This window comes from Colias croceus, chromosome 18, assembly GCF_905220415.1.
Source record: "Colias croceus chromosome 18, ilColCroc2.1".
Lineage (NCBI taxonomy): Eukaryota > Metazoa > Arthropoda > Insecta > Lepidoptera > Pieridae > Colias > Colias croceus.
In genome coordinates this window covers 4,088,769-4,115,542 of record NC_059554.1, presented here as the reverse complement: position 1 = coordinate 4,115,542, position 26,774 = coordinate 4,088,769, and the positions used below count along the sequence as shown (strand labels likewise).

Below are 26,774 nucleotides of genomic sequence, written 5' to 3'. Positions count from 1 at the left end.
CACGACATATTATAATATGTCACATAATACCTATAATAAAATAGAATCCCTATTTCAATAATTCTTTCAATAATTCTTATTTTTGTGCGTTCATTATTGTCAGAAGAAGGATCTTACGAAAGAAAAATCAAGAAATTGAGATAAAAAAATTACGAAAATGCGAAAAAATAACGGCCGTTGAACGGCCGTATAAATACGCATGGGTTGGACACTTTGCGCGAAGGCAGGACAATGTGTGGCGGGTCAGCTAGTTCCTACTTAATAATATTTCCCAGGTTATTTTCCAATACCAAATCTTTGTCACAAATAAGGTCACAAACTGACTTTATTAAAGTCTGTTATATTGTCTATATATTTTTAAGATATAATATGTATCCTGGATTTTGAAATCGCACGAAATAAAACAAATCGGCGAAATAATAAAAATCTGGATTTGTTCATATGATACGGATAGTTGGGCTACAGCAATGTGGATAAATTCCTACATATAACAGTAACTATAATACATAATTATTTTCTACTAGCTTCCGTCCGCGACTCCGTCCGCGCGGAAAAATTAAGAAAAATTAAGATTTATTTTTTTCTACGTATTTTTCCGGGATAAAAAGTATCCTATTTTATGCCCAGGATAATAAGGTATAATTATACCAAGTTTCATTGAAATCGAACTGTTAGTTTTCACGTGATGCCTTCACATACAGACAGACAGACAGACAAAAATTTTTTTAATCACATATTTGGGTTTGTTATCGATCCAGTAACATAGCTATTTATTTTTTCAATATTTTCAATGTACAGAATTGACCCTTCTACAGATTTATTATACATATGTATAGATTGATCTTCAGAGTGCAGTTATTATGTAGAACATTACAAATTATTATCAGTATGATATGTCAGATGTTCATCTGGGTTTGGATTTAATTCAAATCAAAATATTGTGTAGCTACTAATATTTAAAATTTAATATACCTTAAAACCGGTAAGTACCTAGATGTAGAAGCTTCGCCGACGCTCTAGAGTCTAGACTCTAGAGAGTCTAAAGTCTCTCTAGAGTCTAGAGCGTCTGCGAAGCTTCTACAGTACCTAGGTACTGTTAATATCTTATGAACTTCCATTCCGCCAAACTGCTTTGTAAGAATTAATGAGAAAGGGGTTTCTCTTTATAAATTAATCATATTATCTCAACACACTAGATTTAAAAATCGGTCAGGAGAACAATTTTTATACGTTATGTAACACAACATTTTAAATACCTACATTCTTTTAAAAAGTAGCATTTCGTATCATACAGGTTCGGTAACGTTATGTTATAATACACAAGTAAATCTTTGCTCGGAAATTTGCCGAAAGCGAGGCAGGAGGCTACATAAAGAATAATCATCATAAGTGGTACTTTACAATAAGTTGAACCTCAGAACCGTAAGGAGGGCAAGCACATTGAAGCAATAAAGTGCAGCGAAAGTGTTTGTCCGCCAAATGATAATCTGTATCAACAGCCCGGTACTTATGCAACGGCTGGGCCCAGAGCGCCATTCGCCAGCCCAGGCTTGACAGTAAAGAGGTGACGAGAGCCTCTAGTACAAGGCTCGCATTTAGATAAACTGTGTATTTGTGATCTTTCGTGATTTATTTGTGAAAACATTATGAAGCTTAAAGCTTTAACGCTTTTTTTGTTACTTGGATTTGTCAAGACAGGTGAGGTTTTAATTAAATTAAATTTACTTTTAATGGTTATTTAATGCACCTCGTATTAGGTATATTTTTGTATGCATCTTAAGATTTTAAACCACATACCTAATTATATTATATAGAATACGCATCAGTTTTATTTAATCACTAGCTTCCGCCCGCGACTTTGTCCGCGCGGAAAAATTAAGAAAAATTAAGATTTATTTTTTTTCTACGTATTTTTCCGGGATCAAAAGTATCCTATTTTATGCCCAGGATAATAAGGTATAATTATACCAAGTTTCCCAAGTTTCATCGAAATCGAACCGTTAGTTTTCACGTGATGCCTGAACATACAGACAGACAGACAGACAGACAGACAGACAGACAAAATTTTTTTTAATCACATATTTGGGCTTGGTATCGATCCAGTAACACCCCCTGCTATTTATTTTTTCAATATTTTCAATGTACAGAATTGATCCTTCTACAGATTTATTTCTTAATATATATGTTACAGGAAATGTATGTAATCCGTCATTGTATACAATTCCTAGGAAATGTAAGTATACAATTCCTAAAATCGTACGGAAATGTGTGAAATAAATTAAGTTATACACATTTCCTAGGAAATCTATACATTTCCTAAATAGCTATCGGAAATGTAAAACATTTAAGATATTGATATGTCGCAGGCAAGGGTTGGACTAAAGCCCCGCGAAGCGGGGCTCCGTCGACGAAGATCGAACGATCGAAGATAATAATATGAACATAATATTATTACAATTTTACGGTATGACTGTTACCCGATTGTATCAATAAGAGCTATAATAAAAAAAATAACAACGTGTTTTATTACAGAAAGCATTTACTTTACACATTTCCTAATACGATATAGGAATTGTATACAATTCCTAGGAAGATTATACATTTCCTAGGATATGCATGCATCAAATAGTTTTTTAAACAATATTTTATACATTTCCTAAATGGTATCGGAATTGTACCTACACATTTCCTAGGAATTGTATACAATTCCTTGATTTCATACATTTCCGGTAACATATATAAATCTCGTGTCACAATGTTTGTCTTCAATGGACTCCTAAACCACATAACCGATTATAATGAAATTCGCACACTATGTGCAGTTCGATCCAACTTGAGAGATAGGATAGTTTAAATTTCAAATCGTTTAAGAGAAAGCGGGCGAAGCCGCGCGCGGTAAGCTAGTTATATATATGTATAGATACTGAGCTACAGCATACAGCTTTTATTTAATCATTACAATTAATTACCCAATATGCAGTAAAAGCTCTTTATTTGCGGGTAGGTTTCGTAAATGTGCCGCGGAAATATCGAAACCGTGAATATGGTGTAATGGTATAATTTGTATGGGGTTATAGGGGATACCTACGTTCCGAGGTGACGAAATAAAAAGCAAATACGTTAAGAAATCAGTCTAATTGTTGTAAATATGTATGGTAATTGTAAGAGTTAAGTAATTGTAAAAGTAATTGTAAAAGTTTTTAACCATACGTATAGGTATATTTTATTAATTACCATTTAATTAGGTAATCAATCAAATCTTCAGTTTTAGGCAATGGCTTGGCACTTTTTACTCGTTTTTCATTTTTTTTTGTCGACATTATAAATCCGTTTTACTTAGTTGTAGTTCAGGCGTTTAGTAAGGATAACGAATGATTTTAATTTAGGTAAATACATATTATAATAATAGTGTATGTACCGATTCGATCCGCGAATAAAGAATTTTAGGAATTAGATCGAATTTTTTGGTCGGATTAGTTATTCTTGCTCAGATATTTTTTAATTTTTAACCGATATTCTCCAAACCGACGGATGTTTCTCAATTCGTAGCGTATTTTCTGTTTTTCTGCCATTAGCCTAGTATTTCAGTTAGAACGCAGCTGTGGCTAAATTACACACAGGTACAGGTAAATAAAGATTTTAAGAATAGGTAGTTACTTTAAGTATCTATTATTCATAGTATTAAATATTATCTGTAACACAGGTCACTTAATCGCTTAATTCTTGTATTATGTGATATGTCTTTAGTTAGGTCTATTATTTGGATATTTTAAATTCACAAGTATACCTAATAATTATTATATAGTTCATTTCAACCCGTCCGACTAGGGACCTTCCGGCCTCCTCCCCCCAAAAAGATAAGTACATATCTACTCAAAACCTACATATTTTGTATTATAGACTTATATCATAAATAGGAACATAATAATTCTGCAATAAGTAACTTTCCATTTAACTACTTAAATACTTTCGATTTTACTTCTGCAAGTTTTCCTGTTTCTTGGTGTAGATGTAATAATCACCAGTCTTTGGTGGTTACTGGTTATATCAAGTGCGCAATACCAATCAACTTATATGTAGGTGACTGCTTGTGACATTTTGTCCCGAATCTGGGTTATTTTGGTTATATAAAGTGCTTTCAAGAGCAAGGATTGATGAAATCTTATAAAAGCTTCCATATGAAAGTTTAATGCGATAACATAAAATTTTACGCATACGGTCTACATATAGAATAAGTAGGTAGGTAACTACTTGCACAGATTGTAAGTTGTACATGGTTGTACCTAGTCCATCACTACATAATATTAGGTAGGTACTAAACATTTATAAGTATTGTGTCTAGCATGATGCATAATATTGTAATGCATAAATAATTAGGTAAATCATTTGAGTGGATGGTTTCAGCATTGGTAGAGTCTCTATTACCTTCTTAGTGTATATTTACTTCATTTACTCTTACGAAAGATTCATACCTAGTCTACTTTTTATGCCTTTCTTGGTAAATTAGCCCATATTCAAATTTCTAATGACTGCGATCGTTTACATCATACCTAAATGTTTGATAATAGATAAGAAAGAGGTGTTTTAATTCAAAAAACACAAAATTTTGCAGGTTTTGATGTTATTAATTATGATTATACCTATATTTTTTGGCAAAATTTCAGTTTTGATTTTAGAATTCCTTGAAGATCAATCGGAGGGAGAAAATTCTAGAATCTTATATAACCTACCATTATGTAGGTAAATGATAATATACCTATGTATAGAGAGATGGGTAGGTATGTTCATTATTATTCGTGTTGAGATTTGTTAAACCTACAGAACCTGCAGCTTAAGGTTACGTACCTATAGCCAAGAAGCTTATACCATATCTATAGCCTATACCTATAGGTTATAATAATTTATTTCAATGATTGAAATGGATTATATAGGTATAATAACTTATATAATGTGCAGATTAATTATTATAGGCTATAATTATTTCTTTGTGAAATGATGTCATGGACATTGCGCACCAACAAATTGCCTGTTATATACATAATTTGATTACCTATCTAGTAAAATAAGACAAAACTAAGCTTACAAACAATTACGCAATTCAATTGATCTTGAGTTCTTAACGTCTCGTAAAAAATCAGTATCACCGACAGAGATCATATAGATACCTATATGATCTCTGTCGGTGATACTGATTTTTATTATGACGATTTTCCTGCCATAAACTAATAGTGTGCTAATAAAGAGCATGTAAATTATGAAAATCTAAAATTAGATTAAAAACATATTTAGTTTACGATTGAATATAGCTAGGGAAATGGCCACACACTATTATATTGTGTGAATAATATAAAAATCTAATGTTTTGTATATTTAGTAGTTACAACATATTTCGAAGATTACCGTAATAGTGACCAAGTATAGTTACCTAACCTCCATAACCTTCAATGAAATTTCATTCTAAAACCTTTCATTTTTGCAATATCAGTAGTAAAATATGTAGATAATATTATTATGTTAAAAAAATAATTTATCGTACTCTTAGATACCTATTTTTATTAACCGTCTATAAAGTATATATAGTTTGGAAAATCCAAAAGTGCACGCCTCATAATCTCATCCTTTACAATAAAATTGATTATTTATAAAGAGTTCACTATAAATATAATATAAAAAAGAAATAAAATAAAACAGTTGGAAAAGTAAAGAAAGCGGTACCGTAATACCGTAATAATTGAGCTATTTTTCTTGTGAGTTGTGACCCCACCTACCTAGATGTGAAACTGCGCTGACTACCAACTAATTTTTTTAAACCTTGGCTTATAGTATAAAGAATCGAGTTTATAATGGGGAATTTTGAGTACACTATAAAATATAAAAAATAAAAAAAATAAAGAATATATATAGATAATAGATATACTAAAATTATGGAGAACAGTCGATATATTTTTTTTTTATTTAATAACAATTAAACCACATCGAATCAGACCCTGAAAAATGAAAGGGTTCTATTCCTGAGCATACTCAAGCGTAAGAGAAAAAAAAGACTCGATTAGTAAAGTATTTCGGTCGCAAATCCTCCGCACATACAGACACGGACGTCCAAGACAGAACTTTTTTAAACTGTTTTTTAACTAGTTTAAATAACAGACTGAGACTCAGACGGGTCCTAAATAACAAAAATGACATCAAAAATATCATGAATGTTAAAAATAGTGTTTTTTCTTAATATGTGTGTGTATGTATTATCTTACAAGTGCAATGTATGATACATAAAGACATTTTAAGTTTGAAAAATCAGATGTTTTGCGCGAAGTGACAGTAGTACCCACCTCAACGCTTCGCTTATGAGGCGTGCAATAATACATAATTTTTATTTTTTAATATGGTAATATCGCATTCCGCCCGCGGCTTCGTCTGCTTTATCTAAAACTTAACAAATTTGTTTTGATGATTTAAGCATAATAGGTGATAATAGGGACCCCGTCCGACTGGGGCCCTTCCGGCCTCCTCCACTCAAGCGACAGCCCAAGCCGAGGTTTGAGATCCCCGTCAAGGGGGGAAGCCCTTGCGCTTGTCGCTACTTCTTATTAGGGACGGACAGAGCGAAATCGACTTTGTTTTATTCCGAATCTCGAATTTTTGAAATACGACCAGTAGTTTCTAAGAAAAAACTACTTACATCTTTTATTATACGGACCTATAGATTTTCATTGTAATTAAGTCGTACTTAGTACAAATAAGTTTAGATAAAAAAAACACTGAACTTACATTTACATTAATACTATAGTAGGATATATATATATTATATTGCATCGTATTATACAATCTATTATCTACTACTAGCAGTTAGTACATAATATAATAAAATATGTCTGTAACACTTTCAAACATAAATCTTGGTTTTATTGTTCTCTTTGATTGTGTACAATCTAGATTCATATGCATAGGTATTATTTAAAGTTTTAAATAAATAACTAATCTTTTTTAATAGTTAATAACAAAAATACAAAACAATAATAAATTAATTAAATTGAAAATAAATCATCACTCAGTCATCCAAAAGTTACGGGATCCGAAGCGGGGTGGAGGGCGTGGTTTACAGTCAGGTAGAGACGGTGTCGGATCCGGCACCTTCGAGTGGCAAGGGCAGGGCTCCGGTGGTGGAGGTGCAACACGGCTCTTATGCACCCGAGCACGACAAAAGTATCCAAAATCGGGTCTTTTCATACATAACTTCTCATCCATGCATTTGTCAAATACGGCTTGCGTTTTTCGACAAACCGAGAACGAAAAATCCCCAGAACTTTTATCTATACACTGGGCATATTGATTAAATTCGTGCCTACAATTATTCTTTACTTTTTTAAAAAATTGTAGTGTACATGAAGTCACCAGTTTACCTAGATCTACACAAACTCTAGGATCCCGAGACTCAAATCGACATAGCATAAACTCGTTGTTGATAGCTTCGCAGTCCTTGCCAAGATATGGAGCAGCAGCCATTAATGTTGGTGTTGATAAATTTACCTCTGGAACGGTGAGGGTTTTAAATTCAGGCAATTGGATGTCATTTGTGATAACCATGATTAAATAACTTCAGGGCAAAACTGATTTGTGTGAATTCTGTCTTCAAGCAAGAAGATTTCGTTTGTTAAAGATGTCAATATCAAACTTAAATAAATCAACTTTTGTGTCAACTATGACGTATTTATTAATTTATTTATATAATTACGTAATACTCAGTAATATCATCACCACAGATCATCACATATCATTGTTTTAGGAAACCATAAAGTTAGTATAGGTACTTGTACTTTGTCATCTTGTAGAGCTTTAGAGCCTACTCTATTATTTTTGCCTGTGATTTTGACCTTGAATAACCCAAATTTTAACCAATCTAACAACCGGAAGCATCAGGAAAAAATTGGATCTGTGTATAGGTACCTACTTAGTTACCTAAATAATGTTTAAACAACTCTAATACTTACCTATGTACTCGACACGTGTCTATAAGGAGACCTTATCAAATATCGTTCAATAATTTTTTTTACCTACTTGTCTTCAACATGTTTGTCTCATAATACGGTAATACCTACTTACTCTATTCTTCTCTGTCGGGTGCGTGGCTCCGCTCCTGTTGGTCGGTCGTGATGATATAATAATATATATTATGTATTATAGCCTATAGCCTTATTCATTCATAGGTAAGTATATTAATTTAGGCCGCCTATTGTGCAAAATTTTTGTACCTCATAAATTTGTACCATATTTCCTGCATTATTTTGTACAATGAAGTGTTATAAATAAATAAATACTTAAATAAAATTAATGAGCTATCTAACACCGAAAGAATTTTTCAAATCGGACCCGTAGTTCCTGAGATTAGGGCGTTCAAACAAACAAACTAACTCTTCAGCTTTATAATATTAGTATGAAATTTCCATCTGTTTCACTGCTTCTTATTCTTTATAGACTGAATAGTTAGGTATTAAGGTCAGCCTTCTTTTTGATTTTTTTTTCTAATCCGCACTGAAATGAAAGTAAGCACTTAGTTAACTATATTAATATTGATATTTTAAATTTTTACTACAATATATGAATATATTTCCATTTCTTCTTAATTTTCTGATCTTATTCGAGGAAGTAGGTACATTTGAGTGGTTGATCAGATTTTGAAAACAATGAACGAATATAGACGCGGTCTAAATAATATTATCTTAACCACATAACTGTACCGGACGGATACTTTTATGTTTTCAACTTAAACATGCGTTGTTACCTAAATTTTAAACAGAACATTACGTAAATATTGCAATACAAGTAGGTAGGTACGTAATCTTACTACTTAAGTACCAATGCTTAAAATTATTCGAAAAGAAAAAAATATGTAAATTGTAAATAAGTACCCAATCGTAAGCGTTATCAACTTATCAAATTAAAAGTGTTTAATTTAGGTAAGTTAGTAAGCAAAATAAGTGCTACTGGAAGAGATAAAACCTTATCATTGGTAGGTATATACAGAAATAGTTATGATTATTTTAATGTGGGTTCAAGAATTCACATCCCTAATGTCGACTTAAGTTACAAGCGATCGGATAGCATATCGCACATCTTGCTGTATCCGATTACTATCGACCGCGCTCGAGCTGCATTTAAATCAACAACGAAGGTCTCAAAGTCAATTCCTAAACGAGTGTACTATACCCGTTACCCAAATGTTTCGGTTAGTTTCTATGTACTTAGTAACTATAATTAATAATTAGACTATTAGTTACTAACTAGTAGATTAATAACACTGTTAGGTAATTGGTTCCGTTTTCTTATATATTTTTACATACACAATAGAAATGTTGGTTTAAGATATTAAGTACCATAACATTAAATGATTCAATTTTTATTCAGGTTACTCCCAATCACTACAATGTCCGAAGGTGCGCACAAGTAGCGGATGGTTGGATCTCTTCCCATTGCCTTGCAAAAAGCACACGGAATGTAGTCTCATGGGAGCACAACAGCTTTGCTGTAAGGGGTTCTGTACAAAGGGCGTACCAGGCGCCTCTAAGTTACGGTGAGGTTTATATAACAAATCTGTTTAGTGTTTACCAATTTATAAAATATCTTTCAATTCATCTACAGAAGAATATTTAGTGTACTGAAGTACGTTTTTGTCGTAGTCAATAACTATGTTAACTTGTTAGTTTCATTTATTTTGTCTGCATAAATACTTGTATTTTTATATCTTAGGTAGGTACTCTGCTTGTAGTTAGATTCCATCATTCCATATTTCATTAATGAGATCACTTAAAAACAAAATTGCTAGGATATCTTCGCAATGTTGGTTGTTCTTGTATCGAAAAACTAGCTTTCAACCTGCGGCTTCTAAACTCTATAGGATAGTTTTCTTATTTTATGCGATCTCAATGAAACACTAAATTTAAAGTTATATGCATTATATGCTCATAACCACCAGCCTATAGGTAGTTAGGTACTTAACTTACCTATATGTACACTATATACCTATAGGAATAGCCTCACTTACACAAATTAACTTGTAATTTATTTCAATTAGGTATATTAGGTAGGTATACAAGCTGTTTATCTAAAAGTAATACATAAATGATCAAATAATCACCGGGTCCTAAAATTAAACAGCAATTTGCCAGTTTTAAAAGTGAGTGGCCAGGGTTCAGGTTAAGGCCATTCACCACCGGACCTAGCTAATTTCATAACTAAGTTGTAATTTATTTAATTTTATTATGATTCTAATTCAACCAATATTGTACCAATTACGCATAGGTACCATTAAATTGCCTCTTATTTTACGAAGACTAACTTTGTACCTATTCAATTTGTGTCACATTTAATTTGTGTGAAGTTTGCAATAATCGCCTAATTAGTTTATGATTTCAATAGAGATGCTAATTGTGTAAATTATACATTTAGGTACTTAATATCGAAAACGAATTTAAAAAAATATAAGTAAGTAACTAGGTAAGTTGTAGATGGAAAGACATAAGAATTTAAAGTTTGCTTTACTTGATAAACGAAATAGGTACCTAACAACATAACAAGTTAAGCAGCTGAAGCCGTAGGTTTTCACTGAATGACCGTATTAATAGACCTTGTCATAATATTTATTTAGAGTTTCACTCGTATTAGGTACCTATTGCAAGAAGTTTAATATTAAAAACAGAGACAATTTCTTAGAATATAGTTATAGTAGGTAACGTAGTAATGGTAGTAGGTAAATGATATCATTTTCATCAAATTTAGGAATGCATTAGATTAGAATTTGTTAGAAGCACCGCTTATCACTAGAGAGCTTTCGTAGTTCGGACATCAATCGTAATGTAATATTTTAGAAGCACCGAGGCGAGTGTACTCGAGTTGAGCACCAGCACAAGCACCAGCACAAGCACTAGCACAACAACAACCACTACTACCACTACCACTACAACAACTCCAAGTACCACCAGTTCAACCACCACTACCACGACTACGACGCCGAAGCCCACGACGACTTCGACGGAGCCACCGAGACCTTTCCTGCAGATTTTACCCATCCAAACAACGCCTAAGAGTAGCGCTCCAGCTAAATTAGGTAATGGTTTCTTGGTTTTAACATGGTTTTAACGTAATCAATAAATATTGTTAAGCCCTGTGAATCTCTAAAAATGTTATTTTCCTATATATTTTAACGCAAAAGGGCTTGATATAGTAGGTACCTAACTACGTAGTGTAAGGATCTATAACATTTCCTTAATCGTTGCACAATTTATCAATAGAGCTATAAATCTCTGTTTAATAACCGAAATTGAACTTCTTAAAGATTTCAGCTGTCTAATGTGTGTCTTTGCTAATAAATTCTACATTATACAATTTTTACAGGCAAAAGCCAAAAGTACGTGTGCCCAAAGTCAATACCAACAGTGCTGTTTCCACTCCTTTGTGAGAACAACTCGCAATGCCGCGCCAGCAGCGGGCCCGACCAGGTGTGCTGCCAAGGGCAATGCGTGAAAGGCGTGCCAGCCCCACGACCTACTGTCAAGGAACAATCACACCAGCGTATGATATAATTTCAATAAACGTCCAAACACGTTAATCTCGAAATAATGTCCAAATTATTGTCTTCCGCATATGCATACAATTACCTATATCACTTTCAAATTAATTAATTCATATTGCTAACAGAATCTGTGCTCAATAATAACTATATTCAGAAATAATTTATTTGACGTTTCCTGTTCATCATTCATGATATATATAACTAGGTACTTACTATAGTTAGGTTTATTATTTTCATTTTCATTTTATTCTATTAACTATTTCATCAATTTAAACAAACTAGTTAAGTAATACCTTAGTAATACAATAATAATATGTAGGAACAAGAATTATTATTGGCAGTTAATTTCTTATTTCAAAAAAATCGTTACAATTAATTTAAGTTTCTCAATAATCAGCAATCCTGGGCGTCATTCCACGTGAATGTCCCGCCACGCCGCTGGGCGAGCTGCTGTTCGAAGTACAATCATGCAAGACGGACGCCGACTGCTGGCCGCGCGTGTGCTGCCCCGACGGCACCCGCTCCTACTGCCGCACGGCAAGAGCTCGCCTCGACCTTGTTCCAGTGGCCAATAGGATAGAGGCTCGTTAGTATATTTTTTTCATAGCAGGAAAAATCTTGTAGAACTCTAGAGAATCCCCGAGTAAGATTACTCATAATTTCATAAACAAATTACAAAATACATAAAAGTGGATTAGACGCAATTTTCGTTTTTTATTGCTAAAATAATTCTTCGTCTAAGACAGCATCGAATTAAATAATACATTCGTAACGGCTTCCGCAATAAAATTTATGTAACAACTGCGTAGGTTTTTAGTTGCCTTTATAATTATTATTTAATTTTTGGTTTAAACGAAAGTTTATCGAAAGAATTCTTCTGTGTACTTGCAGTTGGGTACGTGCACAGATAATAATAATATAATACTATTTACGTGGGAATATCCATTCAAATACGTACGGTCCATGTTCGGTCTAATATGTCCCTATTTTAATTTGGAAACTTCTGCTTCTTTATAGGAAAGACTCAAAAGAGAACCATTTTATAATAATGTAGACCTGTTACCGATCTATGTTAAGTACCTAAGCTGCATATTATACAACATAATGGATCAGAAACCTTGTTACATTTTTTTTTTAATTTTGTACCTACCCACGTAAAAACAGTGTCGAATTGTGTACTAGTTATGGTCAGGGTTACTAAAGTTCAAGACGACAATGAATAACTTCTAAGTCAGGGCCATTTTCACGTTTATTTTTAAAATCTCTCCGATTATGGGCACTACCACCACCACCTACTCTCGCCAAAAACTATAGAAATTCTACTTCTCTCGCTACATAATTAACTTATTGGCATGTTAATTAACCGATAACCGCGTTCCATTTAATGAATTGTTTCGTTTAAATTATAGTGAATTTATTTAAATAAATGACCTATTAAGAAATTCCAATAAATAGGCACAACTGCAGCAATGGAGAACTCTCTTTAGATTCTATAATAGGTAATTCTGATAGATGCGAATTGCGAGGAAAAGTATCTTACGTAGTGTACAATTTATTGAATGCTGCTACATATGCTGGACGTTGGCTCCAGTACTTTTACTGTCTATTTCTAATTGATAGTGACTTTCTTTTTTTTCCAGCAATAAGAATGTTGGAGTCTTACCTTCAATGCTCACCACCGCCGCAATTCGACTCGTTTCCTCAGAAGTGTCAATCTAGCGTGGACTGCTTCCCTAACTTGTGCTGTGCAGAAGGTGGCAAGAAGCATTGCCGACCCCCACAACGTAGTTTCTTTTCATTATTAGCTGGTGCGGCTCAGGTAAGAATATCTGAGAAACTTATAATCCCTACTCCTACATAGCTAATATGTATTATAAATGCAAAGTATCTTATTACTCTGTTTACCTCGTCCACTGAGCAGTTTTAGAAGAAATTTGGAAAACAGAGATAGATTGAAACCTGAGAAAGGACATAGCATATAGATTTTAGGCTTTTTGGCGGAACGCTTTATTTGGTAGTTAGGTACTTAAGTAAATTGCAAGAACAAAAATATTCAGAAGTGTATACCTACTTATTGATCAATATGTAGGTACCTGTATGATTCCCAATTTAAATCTTTTTTTTTGTTTGTTTCAGAGATTCGGATAAGAAGTACAGGATATAGTTAGTCATAAAACGTGTATAGATTAAGAATTTCTATGTAAATTATTCAAATACCTAAGTATGTGATATTTTTGTACTTTCGAAATTAAAATGTTATTAAATTAGTTGTTTTTTTTTTATTATGTTACGGCATGAATAACTATGCCGTATTTCCAAAAAACCGACTGACTTACATTTCTTACTGTTTGGTACTTATGTAAGTACACATTTGCACTATACATGCAAATGTATACTGGGTTTATTGCGTGTATAATATTATGATACCCTCACAAAAATGCGAAATATCAAATTCTGTACGGATTGATCAATGGCAATCTCAAATAATTTTAATTCAAAACATCCTACTAATATTATAAATGCGAAAAGTATGTTGTTACTCCTTCATGCAAAAACTGCTGAACCTATGTTCATGAAATTTGAGACACATATTATGGTAACATAGGATAGTTTGTTATAGGTAGCTCGAAAATCCTTTGGGAACGGGAACTATGTGGGTTTTTTTACGAGGCGAAAAGGTAGTATGTATTGTACATTATATATTATATAATACATACAATAAAGCCTCTTCAGTCTCCATGCTCGTGCTTGGTGCAGAATACAGTTAGACAAAGGAGTCAAAAGAATATCTTATTTCGACATTTTAAAGTATCATAGATTTCCTTCCATCAAGTTTGTTACAGATTTCATACTTAACCGTGAAGATGCAATAAATGTACAGGTGCAATTTTAATAGATATTTCAATTTCCAACACTTTGAATGCAGTTCTTTATTTTCAAAGTAAAATATGTAATGTTTTTTTTAAGTATAATTTTCTTCAGTATTAACAAATAATAGTACCTTCCTTCTAAGGGCTATTGCAAAATCACTTAGCTGTATCTTGAATTTTAAAAGTTTCCAATAATAAATGTGTTTTACTTGTCCCTTAGTTACAATGAATAATGGTTATATCTACATTTAAAATACTTACTATCTGGCGCGGTGACCCCAAAGTGGGTCTTGGCCTCCGACTGCAAACTCCGACTCCGACTTAAATTAAACTGGGGTCTGCTTCAATATCTTTGTTTGCAATGCTGAGATAAACTACATTAGCACAAAATATAAAATTTATTTATATTATAATAGCAATTTTTTTACATAGGTACCTATTTACTGACTTCCAAAGGAAAGGACTTCACATTACCAATTTAAATCAATTGGCTCTTTTTAGCTCTATTTTGGTATGGAGAATGGAGATGTTGAAAAATTAAACACAAAATGGGTTTTAGAATTTATTAACCTAATCTCCAAACATTTAGTCCAGCTGAAACAAATAAAAATAACAATTAGAAACACTTTCAACAGATGTCAAAAAAAATTATGAACAGGGAAAAACTATAATATTATTATTCATCACTAACTTAAATTTTAAAATATTGTTTTTAATTATATTAAAATAGTTAGTTTTAGCCCAAAATACATGCCTATGTTTCAGACAATAATAAATAAATTCTCTTTCAACTGTCTTTTCCCTCCTAATTTATTTCCAATAGACTGTATAATATGTATGAATCTAAACAAATAATTTATAGCAGCTAAAAAGTTGACCAAGGATCTACCTAATATGAATAAAAATAATGCTAATAAATTTTTTAAATGTTATTAGTCACATTTTGAATGTATAAACATAGGAATTGTATATGTAATATAGCTCAGAAAATTTCAATAATAATTAGATACCTAGATAAAACAACAAATGCTATTTGAATAATAATCCAGTTATTACATATGTGTGGATATCGATGCCCCCCGCGAATAATCCGGTAATCGTAAAAGTGTAAATGTTCAGGAAAAATAAAAAACCATTTTTCCTTAATAACTCCATTAAACAACAAGTATCAGAGACTTTTAATATCGCATATGGAAGCTAATTTTTTCAGCTATCTGGTTATTTCAACAAAATTTAAGTAGTCCCAAGGACTTCGTTATAATTTAGCTGGATGCATTTTACTATACTAGTGTAGGTCAAGCTCTGGTCAGTAATGTCACTTACGATATTGTTCGTGTAAATTTATATTTTCGACGGCAACAGTAAAATCTTGTTGCGCTAATATTCGTGTTATTTGTTTTGTATACTGAACATTTGTAAAAATCTATTATTAGGTTATTCGATTGTTTAACAGTAACGTACATTTTATTGTTATAACTATTACTGTTTATTCGAATAGTTTACTTAAGTATTATTTGATGATTATTATAGTATATTTTATGAAATACAGGACATTTTAGTAAATGAAACAACTTTGGATTGTTTCACAAAACACGATAGTTATTATTATCATAAAAAATAGACACTGCACTGAAGACACGACTATTACACATGATTACACAATCATGAAAATTATACTATGGTCCTATTACAGTTAAAAATTTAATCAGAATCCTCATCAGAATCTCACAGAAGGCGAATCCGCCGTGACCAGTCAGTACTTGTGTGGTGTGGTGTGTGATGTCTATTTTCCCGACTACCTTGTATGCAGCAGCAGCGCTTGGGAAAAAGAGCTTCGTGACTCCAGCCGTTCCTCCTACATCGTATCTCCTATTCCATTCGCTGATCGTATCCTGTCTCAAAATACGCTTGGCGAATGAAACAGGACACAGATCGTAATTCGGTTTCCTCCTCAACCCCAGAGCGGCCTCCTTGGCTAACTCGTCTGCCCTTAAGCCCTGCGTGCGCCTTAATCCAAAACAGGGAGACCTCCCGCCTCTGCAATGCAGCTTTTCGGAGGGCCGCCCGTATTTGCATAGCCAGGGGATGAGGGGAACTCAGGGTAACTGCCTGGAGCGCCGATCTGGAGTCGCTGAGGACACTGACCTTTGCCGCTCTACTCTTGCAGGCTATGTCTACTGCTCTTCTGAGCGCTAGGAGCTCAGCCTGATATACGGTACAATACGGTGGCAACGCAAGCTAAATGGCCTTTGTCTCGGCCTCACCTTTCCATACGGAAAGGGCGGCTCCGACTCGACCCTAAATCTTGCTGCCGTCCGTATAGACCCTATAGACGTGGCTGTTAACCACGTTGGCTTAGGTGTCCTCATCTATCAAGCCGAACCCCAGCTCTACCTGCTCTGCCGGATGTGGGTCCTCAATCGCGGGTGCCATTCGTTCCACCTCCCTGTCCCTCAACACCGCCGGGTGCGACACACCCCTCTTGATCTCCTAAAGCCTCGAAGCTTCGAGTATCCTGAGATCAAGAGGGAGAATCCCAGCCAACAGCATCGCAGAGTTCAGGGAGACAGTCCGATATGCTCTGCAGATCTTCTGGGCAAAACCCCGTTGAACGGTGTTAAGCCTCTTTTGTACCCCCATCTTTTCCGCTGTGGGTGCCCACGCTGCTGATGCATACAAGATAGTCGGTTCTATAACTGCGATATATAGAGTCTTAACTACTTGGAGGTTAAGCCCCCAACTTACTCTAGCTGCTCTTGCTAATAGCTTAATCTTATAACGGGCGATTGCCTTTTTGCAAACGCTCCGACATGGGTGTTGAATGTCAGGCCGCCATCAATAGTAAGGCCCAGTATCTTAATACTTTCGAAATATTGGATGTCCCCATTACAAGTCGTGGCCTGGCAAATTTTAATTTTCGTGTCGAGAACAGGGCACATGTCTTGTGTGGCGCGAATTTTAGTTTATTTCTACTCACCCACCCATCCACCCTATTCGTCAATTTTCCTCAATGTGCAGTTTGCCTTCGTCTCTACTTCTAAAGCAGTATCTCCATCAAACACTAGCACAATGTCGTCGGCAAAAGCCTGACAAAACACATCCATCTCCTCTAACATCCATAGCAGAGGATTCAACAAGAGGTCCCACAGGAGCGGCCCACCTATGGAACCCTGCACGCACCCCTTGTTGGTCTCTCTACTCACTTCCACACCCACATACCTAACTTTCACACCTCTTCCACTCAGGTAGCTGCTGATCACCCGCCTTACGTTCTCCGGACACCCAACTTTAACCGCACCTGGCTGGCACCTGGCTGGCCACCAGGCGCTGTCGAAGGCTCCTTCTATGTCCAGAGATACCACAACAGAAATCTTCTTCTCCTCTCTCTTATTTCTGATGTGGCTCACTAGTCTATAGAGGGTGTCCTCGGTGCTCCTCTGTGGCATGCATTGGGCAGCAGGTAGAACCTGAGTCGGACGACCAGCATCTAATGAAGATGAAGATGAAGGTTTCGATGTGGTCTATTCTGATGCCTGCCTCGTTTATCTATCAAACTTTCATCTCTTTTGGCCGTGTAAATCATTTGCTCAGTAATAGAAAGAGTGTTTAAAAAAAATACCTTGCATACTTGCACTCCATAATGAATGTAGCTGGAAATCGATTTCTTAATAAAACCCCGAATAAGCCTGTACTAGCACTTACTTAAAGAATGTAGAAAACTATTTACCTGAATAATATCGTAACAATGTTTACTGTCAAATCATATTGATATTATTTTTCGTAAAGATCTAAAACCATATTATTCGTTTAAAATACATTTTAATGTTAATTTATGGAATATACGCGTAGTTTTTCATATCTTCGTAAATAAAGATAGAAAAATTCTGAAAAAAAATTACATGGTGTATTTTAACTTCTAGATGCCGAAAAACGCATAACATGAAGAACCCCGTAATAGGTCATTACCGGATTATTCGCGGGGGACGTCGATATGTGGACAGCAATTAATTAAATGGTTATCTTGAATCTTCAAATATCAACTCTAAACAGAATGACAATCCTTACCTTCTTGAATCCTATGTCGTGAGCGTACTCCCTGAAACATTGTCGGCAAATGTTCAGTCCATATTTGCGGATAAGACCGTGTCTGTTGGAGCAGGCGCGGCTGAAAGCAATTAGTTTTGAATGAAACACGTGTTCTAACCATATTTAAGGTGTATAGTTTATTCTATTTTAAGGGACCGCACCAGAGAATAAAACATAACTTACCATGACCGTGATCCTTGTCCGTATTTACGGGGGTGAGAATACCATATATTTGCGTGACCCATTTTTAATTATTTGAGTTTCGAGCGAGCTTACGCGCAAAACACGTTCAAAATGGCGAACTTCACCGAAAAAAAGAGTTTGACAAAGTAGTCTATGCCCTATGGCCAATTCCACCACTTTCTGTCAGTGTCATAATTCTATAATCTATAATTATTACATGGCAATATTTAATTTTAATAATGAAATAATCAAGAAATAATGTATATCTAAACACTGGAGATATCGTCTAGGATTGACGACTGAAGAGAAGTTCATTGACCCTAATTCATGTTTTTTATCTCTTTCACACCAAACTTGGTATTGCCACTGTTAATACGAAGTTTTCCCAAGGCTACTATGTATTCTGTAATATTCTGTGCAAAAGATTAGATTTTGTACATGAGTTCGTTGATAAATTGCCAACAACATCATTCAGAAGCATTGTTGGATGAGACAATTATTATGTATGCTAAATAAATTAAGTGTCTAAGCCAATCATTAAGAAGTCACACTCCCTGATAATGGGTAGTCACCATAATAAAATTATAGCAACTCTCGGTTTGACAATATGGCATATGTGTCAAAAAAATTTCGTCGCTTCGAATATTTAAGTTAATGTTGTTGCGTTTTTAATAAATATTTTCCGAAAATAAAGAATATACAGTGCGACACAAAAGAGATGACAAAAAATGAGGGCGCCACCGTCGCTCATATAGCAACACTGATACTGCGACGCAAGCAATCTTGATACTATAGAATAAAAATCAAAAAAATAAAAAGTAATAAATACCGCGATTTAAAGTTGTTTCATTCATCATCGTGTAAATTTAAGACAAAAATACATTAGTATTTTAAATGACCTACCTAGGTCAAATTTTACTTAAATGTATTTGGAATTAGTTTATAGAAATCGGTCAAGCCATTTAGACTGCAGAGGCGCACATAGAATCAAACATACGAACAAACAAACATACATACATACAGCTCAAACCTAAGGCTCAAACACATTACGCTCCTTCTGGGTCCGTCAAGTAAAAAAAACAAGGTGATTTGAAAACTACATATTTTTATTTATTTTTAGTAGATATTCTCCTTCATTTTTACTCCCTTGCTCCACTATCCTGCGTACTGTGCTTTCAGAAACCCCTATAACAAACGAATTAAGATGAATAAAATCAAATAGTACATTTAACATATTTATTTAGTAGCTTAAAACTATTTTTTTTTTATGTCGGAGGCCATTGTATTGTATTGTATTGTGCAAAATGGCAGAAGTGTTTGGAAACCAAATTCTGGCCTATAATTTCACAGGCAAGTGTATATTTACGTTATTTACAATATTCCTCAATACTCATGCATTTACCTGTTTAGAATCATTGTACAGTGCGACATAAAAGAGATGAAATTAATTAATTTGGAACTAATTTTTTTTTCATTATCTGGCAACCCTAAATTTTCAATGCAGCTGTCAAGTTGAATAAAAATTTGTTGTTTTTTTGGTGAAGTTGAGAATTCTTAAGATAAAATTGTAATTTTGAACAAGAAATTTACTCAAAAAAGGAGAAATCATGAAAAAGGTTAAACGTAGCGGTGTCCGTGATGCCATGTATAAAGTTTTAATTCGGTGTTTCTCATAATTTCAAGCTGAAAAACGAGAAAAATATTTGGAAAACGTTTCAAAACGTACAGCAGATTATACCGGTGAGATTCCATTTGTTTTTGCTCAGTACTACGTAAAATAGAATATTCCATTAGTGACGAGTGTTTAATGTACGTATCTAGGGCGATTAACGTTTTTGAAATTTAATTTGAGGTTATTTGTATGTAAACAAAAACTAGTTTTTATAGTGCGACCAGCACAATTTGAGTCAAGAAGTTATATCCAATCCAACCAGCCTTAAATAGTATAGTGATAACTATTTTCATACAACTATCTATGAATCCTTACTTACTACACTAGAGTGGCGCAGGGACCCAAAGTGAGTCTTGGCCTCCGACATAAAAAAAATATTTTTAGGCCCAGTTTCACCAAGCTCTGTTAGTTAGTTTAACACGTTGTTAACTCTTTTAACGGGACATCAATGTAAGAGAGTGTCCCACCATGACCTAATCGAGGTTTAGTTTCCTTAACACGGCATCATATTTAATTACTGGCATAGAGGCTCTTTAAATTTTTAACAAGCGATTAGAAAAAATGATTTGATGTTTTCTTGCTGTCAAGATGGACTCTGCATACTATTTTATTTTTGAAAATGAAGATGTGTTGGATGATTTGTATAATTTGGATTATATAGTGCGAACGCGACGGCCCAGAATTTATAAAGAGGTCGTCATTGTTTCGTAGAATATGATGATGTTGATTTTAGTACAAGATTTCGTTTATCAAAACAATCGGTTTTGGAAGTATTGCAATTAATTGAAGATAAACTCGAATAACCGTCGGATCTGTAAGTAAAACTATCTCGTGAGGTAATATTTATATTTATGTGCATAAAAGGTTCCTTCCTACATACTGTATTATTTTCAATTAAACTATAATAATCCTGTGAGTCATGTCAAATCTAGTATTGAATTCAATATAGGTACTTCAAATGTAAACTTCACCACTACTCAGGTAAGGCTCAGGCCTCCTCATGATTATGAAATGTACCTACTTATCTTAATTTTAAATTCTGTTTTAGGAATCAATCAGTTTCACCTACAGACCAACTGCTTATTGCAGTGCAGTGCAGTGATGGCTCAGTGGTGAAAAACATTGTGAGGAAACCGACATATCATAAGATAGCGTGGTGGATAATGACCTGATCCCTTACCGTGTTTAAGTTTAAGTTAGCACTACCAATCCCATGTCCCAGCAGTGAGAACGTATATGGGCTGACGATGATGATGATCCTAATTTAATTTAAATGTGACATTGTTATAGAAATATGTAATTTTTCATGTTAGTTACCGAAATAAATAAAACTTGTTTTTATAAAACATTTTTATTGTACCCTTAGATTGTACCTATCAACATCATTCAATAAATTGGTTATAACAACTAGATACTAGGTTATTACGAACAAGAATTTACTAGATATTAATTTACTGCTTTCTTTTATCTTTGTCTTTATTTTTCTTGTTAATTGCTCTTCTAGTATGAGATATCTCTCCACTTTCCTTCGGACTCCGAATTTTTTTTCGTAATTTCAACCAGATCCAGTTTACCTTCTACCAAGTGAAATTGAACCGCGATTTTTCTTCAACATTATTGTATTTATTCAACTCAAAATAAAATTAAAATAACACAAGAAAAATCACAACAAAACAATCTCCAAATAACATCAAACATTTGTAACCATGGTAACGACCAAATCGTTTGACATATAAACCAGTAAACGTAAAATTTACTACATGATTATTAAATTTTATACTGTATCAGAACATCTCGATTTAGTCGAATTACCAAACATGACAGTTATTATACAACTAGAACAAATAGCCCTAATGTGCGAAACTATGGCATTGTCAACTATGACATTTTGTTTCGGGCGGTTTAAAATACGAATGAATGATTCGTGAGTCGCTCAGGTAAAGGTCGATTTGATAAACGGCTGTTAGATTTCCTTCTTGGGACCTGAAGAGCTGACAACGATGTTAAAATACATGTTTATTTTGAAGCTCGATTAATAAATCTCTGATTTAGAAAATATTGGTGAAATCGGGTCTTAAGCTACTAAATAAATATGTTAATGTTAAATGCACTATGTATTTGATTTTATTCATCTTAATTCGTTTGTTATAGGGGTTTCTGAAAGCACAGTACGCAGGATAGTGGAGCAATGGAGTAAAAATGAAGGAGAATATCTACAAAAAATAAATAAAAATATGTAGTTTTCAAATCACCTTGTTTTTTTTTTACCTGACGGACCCAGAAGGAGGGTAATGTGTTTGAGCCTAAGGTTTGAGCTGTATGTATGTTTGTTTGTTCGTATGTTTGATTCTATGTGCGCCTCTGCAGTCTAAATGGCTTGACCGATTTCTATAAACTAATTCCAAATACATTTAAGTAAAATTTGACCTAGGTAGGTTATTTAAAATACTAATGTATTTTTGTCTTAAATTTACACGATGATCAATGAAACAACTTTAAATCGCGGTATTTATTACTTTTAATATTTTGATTTTTATTCTATAGTATCAAGATCGCTTGCGTCGCAGTATCAGTGTTGCTATATGAGCGACGGTGGCGCCCTCATTTTTTTTCATCTCTTTTGTGTCGCACTGTAATGGCAAAAATCGTCAAATTAATCATCATTTTAGTATGCAATACGAACGAAATCAACGGATTTTTTATTGTTATTAGATATAATAAAAACAAAACAACATTTAGGTGTTTATGCATTTAACCTTAGAAGTCCAATCTACGTAAATTTGATGTACACCGCGGCGAAATATCTTTGTCTTTTCTATATTTACCATCGAATCACTTCGAAATCCAGAAACAACTCATTAGCCGTCGAGACCTAGCAGTATATAGTTGGCTCTCACAGAACAGTAAGAACATATTGGCTCTTCCCGGTAAATTCCGCCATTTTGTAGTAAAGAGGATGTTGTACGTCATTTTGACGTATAATTGGGCTTTTCGTAACTTTTACGATTATTTAAAAAAAATATTTTGTGATTTATTTGAATATTTTTTTTCCAAGTCATGTTTTACATGATATAGTATATATACTATATATTGAGTATAAAATAGGATCCAGAAAACTTTAACACTAGGACGAAAAACCTTCAATTTTAGTAAATGACTGTTGTCCTCCGCTGGATTTGGACTCCAAGAAAGAGGATTGGGTGGCTGAGATGTTGTCTGGTGGTTATAAACGAATATGTCATGGTGGTTATACATTGAGGATACAAGCACTATAAAGAGATAAGAGAAGCTCGAAAACCATATTCCTGTATGTTCAGTTACCTTACAGGGAAAGTTATAGGTGGTCTGTGGCGATATTTTACGGCATGATATGAAATTTTAACAATTTCTATATCATATAATATCAAAATAATATAGATAAATAAAGAAAAAACAATGAGCCGCAGAGATTTTATGAAAAGAATTAAGCACAGATTTGAAGGTGCCTTGGATGCAAATACGACTTGAAGAGACTCTACGTGACAATATCCCAATTTTTTCAAAATATGTGGTACCAGAGTATCCATAATATGTTAACGATTATGCAGGACCAAAATAGTATCGATATTGCGGATTTTTTCCTATAAAAAAGGCAAATTACAGTGGCTAAAACGCTATATGAGAGAGAACACAATATTCATAATATAGTTATAATTTTTTTTCTATGCGTCTATAATTATAGTATTATTGGTTAGATTAAATTAAAAAAAACTAAGTAGTTATTTTTTATAAAACTTACCCAATTATAAGAAGAAAATATAAGTTTAACATTTTTGTTGGCTTTTTTAGAAAATTCAATTATCGTTCTGTATTTATATAAACAAAGAGTATAATATCATTAAATGCACTTAAGTGTTAATTAAAACTGTATTTTTATCTATTGCAAAAAATAGTTAATTTCCATAGAAATATTATTAGTATCCCAAGTTGACTGATTTATTGTTTTTTTAAATATAAGTGACCTTTTTTTTTTAAATATAAAGATTTATTGTTGCATATTTATTGAAAAAACGATTGAAAAATATTATAAGGGCCGATTTTTCAATGCCCAGATAAACAGTCTAATAACTACCCCTCGAATAGATTTATTCAATTGCTTATCTAACTCATAATGGCTCGCCTATTTTTCAATCGTGATTTATTTGATGAATAACTATCTGACCAAATATTTCCATATTGGCAGCTCTGCTCTTGGAGTGGCGAAACAAACATATTAAATTAGGTTAGAGCGGGATAGAGTCAACTTGCAATATGTCAACAACCGTCATTATGACTCACGTTGGGAGTGCATTTTAAGTTTATCTTGTGTTCTATGATTGTTGATTATTGTTTTGATTCGAGTAAAGAGTTTTGATTAAATTTGTATTAAAATTTATATATTTTACGATGGAAACGACATAAAGGCAGCGTCCGGCAAATTTTCAATGGCATGATCATCAGTAGGTACTATCAAAAACATCAAATTCAATATGATTTTAATTGATAATTATTTTATAGAAAGAGGCTTTATTGTAAAAATTCTACGCTCTATGTTATTACATACGAAAATATCCCAAATTTGACGCGTCAGTTGTCAACTCAAACGTCTAATCGTCGAATAGCACGCTATCTGGCCGTTGGAGCAGCAGATAGATTTATTCCTCAAATAACGTAGTTATTCGATAGATAAGTCCTATTCGTCTATTGAAAAATTGAATATTTTGTTAACTGAAGAATAAAGTCTATCTAGCTGTTTATCTGGGCATTGAAAAATCGGCCCTAAAGCAAAAAGAAATAGTGTCTGTTGTTTCCGTGCAGTATTCAAATAGACCAATAGCAACACGGCATTAATGCGAAACTGTCTCATTTCGTCACTTGAACCAATGACACTAAGAGTTGTTCCTTTATGCTCATGTTAGAAAAATGACACAAATGCGTTTATATACTAAAATAGTGTTAGCACGGATGGAACAAAATGAGTTATGTCTTTATTCAAAAAGTATAACATACGTCCTTGTGTTCGTGGGTTATTTTGACTCGAGACGAATAGTTCCTTTGCGATTGCCTAAAATGATGGATAAGGTAACTTATACCGTTAATCACACCCTACTTATACCGTTTGGGTCATTCGAAAAAATGGGTTAGGATGCAGCTAGAGATATGTCCTTTTGATATGTTGTGTATTTTGACGAGCTGAATCCAATGGTGCAATAAAAACCAAAGGGAATAACTCGTCTTACTCCCTTATTCACTGGAGGCACAGATATATTATTGCTAAAACAATATTTTGATGAATATTTAGAACACCATTTTAAAGATTTTTATACTAGTAATGAAACAACACACGACATCGGTATTGCACTCACATGTGGTTTTAAGATTGTTCTTTTTTACATTGAAATTTATACTTTTTAACCTAACATTTTTTTGTTTTACGTATTTCAGCTTTCCAAAAAATGAAGTAAAAAAAATATATGTGCCTATCAAGGGTAAAATTATTGAGATTACGACCCAGAAAAAAAATACCTTTTGAAATATAAACTTTGTAAAGTTAGCTGAAATTTTTGCAAGGCTGTTATAAACAGTTTTTCTTTGATGTTATATTTTTTGGTTTTTATGGCATTCAAATGCTTTATAAATATAAATTTATAAAGGATAGAAAAAATTCGATCACGAGGCGGGACTTGAACCCGCATCCTTCGCGCCATTCCGGGGCGGATGCCTAACCAACTCAGCCACTCGTGACCCGCCTGAGCAATCGAATTTATTCTATCCTTTCAGTTTTATGTGTCTTAAGGGACACACCGCGCGCCATCTATTGAGATGATTTAACAACCATTTCAACCTATAAATTTCAATTATAAATTTATATTTCTTTGATGTTTTTGGCTTGAAGTTGACCCGTCGAAGCAACGCGTTTAAAAAGAAGATCTGAGTAACTTACAATTTGGTAAACAGCATCTGATGCAAAACACAACTTTCCTCTATTTACAAAGGATGTTAATGATGTATATATCGGTTAATATTCAAGCTTTGTAGCCAAAAGTTATCAAGCGTTATTTAAAACTATCATTCTCTACCCATTAAAATTGTATGTACCTATAAAGGTTATAATTCTTGTAAGTTAACCAGTTATTATAATATAAATACTGTTAAAAATATATGTCGTTATTATTTATGGACCATGATTTTTAGTTTTTTCTATTTCGAAAAATCCTGAATTTACAAACCAGCGTGGTCACCCACAGAAAGAGACAAAAAACATAACTGACGTCATTCAAGGTCATATTTTCTTGTTACAAGTTAATGGTCATAGTGCAATCTCCAGTGTATTAGATATAAGCTTCTTGGTATACACTCAATAATAGTTACTACCATA

At 33.5% G+C, this 26,774-nt stretch overlaps 3 protein-coding genes and 1 long non-coding RNA gene across 4 annotated transcripts; 2 read left to right on the top strand and 2 right to left on the bottom strand.

The window, feature by feature from the left end:
* Positions 1-1,415: 1,415 nt before the first annotated feature.
* LOC123699834 (endochitinase A) lies at positions 1,416-13,833 on the top strand. The gene is made up of 7 exons (XM_045646871.1): positions 1,416-1,698; positions 9,403-9,568; positions 10,863-11,101; positions 11,389-11,565; positions 11,964-12,152; positions 13,207-13,385; positions 13,703-13,833. The coding sequence occupies exons 1-7, from the start codon at positions 1,647-1,649 to the stop codon at positions 13,712-13,714; spliced, it is 1,014 nt and encodes a 337-aa protein (XP_045502827.1). The 5' UTR covers positions 1,416-1,646; the 3' UTR covers positions 13,715-13,833.
* Positions 7,045-7,661, bottom strand: LOC123699835 (NADH dehydrogenase [ubiquinone] 1 alpha subcomplex subunit 8-like). Its single transcript, XM_045646872.1, has one exon. It carries the CDS (start codon positions 7,582-7,584, stop codon positions 7,045-7,047), a length of 540 nt encoding a protein of 179 aa, XP_045502828.1. The 5' UTR covers positions 7,585-7,661.
* Positions 13,834-14,985: 1,152 nt separating the features above from the next.
* LOC123699728 (40S ribosomal protein S29) lies at positions 14,986-18,861 on the bottom strand. Its single transcript, XM_045646742.1, has 3 exons — positions 18,706-18,861; positions 18,502-18,601; positions 14,986-15,030 (listed from the first exon to the last, which is right to left on the bottom strand). The coding sequence occupies exons 1-3, from the start codon at positions 18,765-18,767 to the stop codon at positions 15,022-15,024; spliced, it is 171 nt and encodes a 56-aa protein (XP_045502698.1). The 5' UTR covers positions 18,768-18,861; the 3' UTR covers positions 14,986-15,021.
* A 1,272-nt stretch (positions 18,862-20,133) lies between these two features.
* Positions 20,134-22,625, top strand: LOC123699729. The gene is made up of 2 exons (XR_006752552.1): positions 20,134-20,445; positions 22,529-22,625. It is a non-coding gene; the product is annotated as an uncharacterized LOC123699729 (long non-coding RNA).
* The last annotated feature ends 4,149 nt before the right edge of the window (positions 22,626-26,774 follow it).